Raw genomic sequence first — 2,826 nt, 5'->3', positions numbered from 1 at the left:
TAAATATGTCAACCATTTTCATATACAATTGTTTAATTTTAAACAAACTTTGGCTTTAAACATTTTTTCTATGACCATGAATAAAATGAATCTTTCATACTATTGAGCTAGCCTTTTCGAGTATGAGTGTAGTGTATCCAAATACACTTGGCAGGTTTTGGGGGAGCCAACATAGCAACCTTGACTGAACTGCAAATACATTTTTTATAAAAATACTCTAACGAGGTCTGCTAAAACTGCCCAAAAAAAAAAAAAAGTGTCATATAATATTGTCCTTTATTTTTGAGTTCACAGAATTGATGACAACACACAAGTACTTCCCCTTTTGTTTTTAAAAATAACAAATATTTTATACACCTTATACATTTACAATGTACAGCTGAATACTTGGGGGGGGGTATCCAATTTCCTTTTGCACAGCAAAGATAAAAACGTATGTTTTTAAGAACATGAGGACAAATCTCACACTATATATAAGTATATACACAAAAAGGGACACAAGATGTCACAAGTGCAAAATATATATATATATATATATATATATATATATATATATATATATATATTCTCATATACAAAATGGAATGTCTTGAACGATGTGTCACGTGTCAGCTGCGTTTCATGAGTGACTGAGCTTCCAAAACAGAAGAATTTGGCCGAATATGGAGGAGGCGGACTCAGGGTAAACAATCAGTTTCAAGTAAATCCGTCCTGGCGTCCAAATAATGAAACAAAAAAGTCCAGATAAAGAAGGTAGTCGTTGTGAAAAAGTACTATAATAATTTAAAACAATCCCGTTAGTGTACTCCCAGGACGCTGCCTCGGACTCAGATTGGGGGTGCCTGAGAGGAAGGGCTGCCTTACTCGGATGCCAAGTGTGTGTGTTACCGGGACATCGGGTTCGACTTACAATACGCCACCGGGTTTTGTCGCCGGCTTCGCGTGAAGCCCAGTGCCGCGATGAAGCCTCCGGTCCTCTGTAGGTACCCCCGCTCATTTCGCTGGACACACCGCGGAGATGCCCACTTCGGCAGGCGTGCTGTTAATCCGCGCTCTGCTCGCGTCCCTCCGTCTGCGCATTGTTGACTGGAGCACCCGGTTCGTGGCCGCTCTCGAGAGACGACTCGCTACTCGTGCTTTCTCCAGACAGGAGACGTGTGACACGCAGGTCCGCCCGTAGCGTTTGCAAGTCGTTGCCGATGCCCATTTCTCCCAAGTCGCTGATGATCTGCGATAGTTCCTGCTTATCGGAGTCTAGACTCTCACCGCCGCCACCGCCTTCGTCCTCTGTATCCAGGATATCTTCACACTCGAAATGCATAGCCCGCTCTTCCTCCTCCTCCCCCAGCGAGTCTTCCGTGATGGAGCCCAGCTTAGGGGCGCTGCGGCTGCGCTCAACCGGCGGCTTGTAGTAACACTGTCCATTGAGTAACTTGCGTAGGGGAACCAACGGGATGGTCTGGTCGCCAATGAGCTGCTGTTGCTGGTGCCGGGCATCATCCCTGCGCTTGAGTCTTTTAAACTCCGCCAGTGCAGTGGCCGAGGTCTGATACAGCAATAGCGCCATTGCCTTGGCCTTTTCGGGTTTGGAAACCAACACGGCGTGACAGCGAAGCATGACAGCCTTGTGCTTCATTTCGTGCCGGTACACCCAAGCAAAGATCTTAGGTATCCGGGGATCCGCCACACAATACGTGATCCGGTGCAGTAGATACAGGTGCCCAGGCCGTCTAGCTTTTTCGTCTACGTGCACCATGCGAATTCCTTGAGAGCTGATGGTCAGCTTCATCTTGGTGCCATTACGACCCATCTCGCTTTTGCTCCAGATTTTGGTGACTGCTACGTCGGTGCAGCCGTCACCCTTGGACTGCAGCGTGGTGGCGTTGCCCAGGTATAGCACTGTGTAGGTCGGATCTTCGCTGGTGATCTTCACTTTTTTCCGTTTTGACTTAAACATGCTTCCCACTCGGTTGAGCGCACTCTCCGGACAGGACTTGGCCAGGGAGGTCAGGGCGGAGTAGTTGAGGCTCACGCCATATCCTTTCTGCTTGGACTGTTTGTCCTCCTCGATCAGCTCGAATTTGTTCTTCTTCCACGGAAGCATGTTACGCTGTCTGTCCAATGCGGCACCGTGGACACCTCGGCTGCGATCGAATCGCTCGCTCGGGAAACTCAGCACCGACTCGTCTTGGGGCATTTACTGCGGTCGGAGCCCTCTGACCACCGATTCAAGCTACTTCGGATTTGACTGCACGGCCCCGTAACGCGGCTCTTCCGGGCGACTCGCTGACAATCATCTCCTCTTTTTTACGTACCAGTCGATCAGTCGGCTTCTTCGGACGCCTCTCTCTGCAGTCAGTGCGGATCCGCTTTGAGCATTCTCTCTGTAAATATACGCTGGGCTGGGCCATTGGAAGTAGGAAAGGGAGGGCAGAAGAGAGAGAGAGGAGGTGGGGAGGGGGACAAGTTAAGCAATGCACTCTTAAAGGGACTGGACTGTCTTTGGTCTTTAAATTCCTCTGCCTCCACACTATATCCATCAATATAGTGGTTAATATTATTATAGCTGGTGATATGTATTGCATTACTGCGAAACCTTTCTGTTCCATCTCACGACTCCCTCTCTCTAAAAAAAAAAAAACTAATGTACAGAACGGTTTGTTTTTATGGAGGTTACCTTAAAAAACACTGCATTAAAAACCCCGGCTTTCACTCCCGGAACGTAGGAACGAAAAACAAATGGATACTGCTAGTCAACCAGAATCCAGGTCATCTTGCATAATGCATTTCTGACATGTCGTATTTGTACGTAGTGTTCCAAAAAGA

At 47.5% G+C, this 2,826-nt stretch overlaps 1 protein-coding gene across 1 annotated transcript; it reads right to left on the bottom strand.

Annotated features, from left to right (window-relative positions):
- Window positions 1-257: 257 nt before the first annotated feature.
- fam43a (family with sequence similarity 43 member A) lies at window positions 258-2,586 on the bottom strand. Its single transcript, XM_039766199.1, has one exon. The coding sequence runs from the start codon at window positions 2,195-2,197 to the stop codon at window positions 1,043-1,045; it is 1,155 nt and encodes a 384-aa protein (XP_039622133.1). The 5' UTR covers window positions 2,198-2,586; the 3' UTR covers window positions 258-1,042.
- Between the last annotated feature and the right edge of the window lie 240 nt (window positions 2,587-2,826).

Source organism: Polypterus senegalus, chromosome 1, assembly GCF_016835505.1.
Source record: "Polypterus senegalus isolate Bchr_013 chromosome 1, ASM1683550v1, whole genome shotgun sequence".
Classification (NCBI taxonomy): domain Eukaryota; kingdom Metazoa; phylum Chordata; class Cladistia; order Polypteriformes; family Polypteridae; genus Polypterus; species Polypterus senegalus.
The sequence above is the reverse complement of the archived record's forward strand: the minus strand, read 5'-3'. Positions and strand labels throughout refer to the sequence as shown.

What these genes read in the sequence shown, in the direction of transcription:
- fam43a (XM_039766199.1), bottom strand. Translation starts at nt 2,197, where the DNA reads ATGCCCCAAGACGAGTCGGTGCTGAGTTTCCCGAGCGAGCGATTCGAT.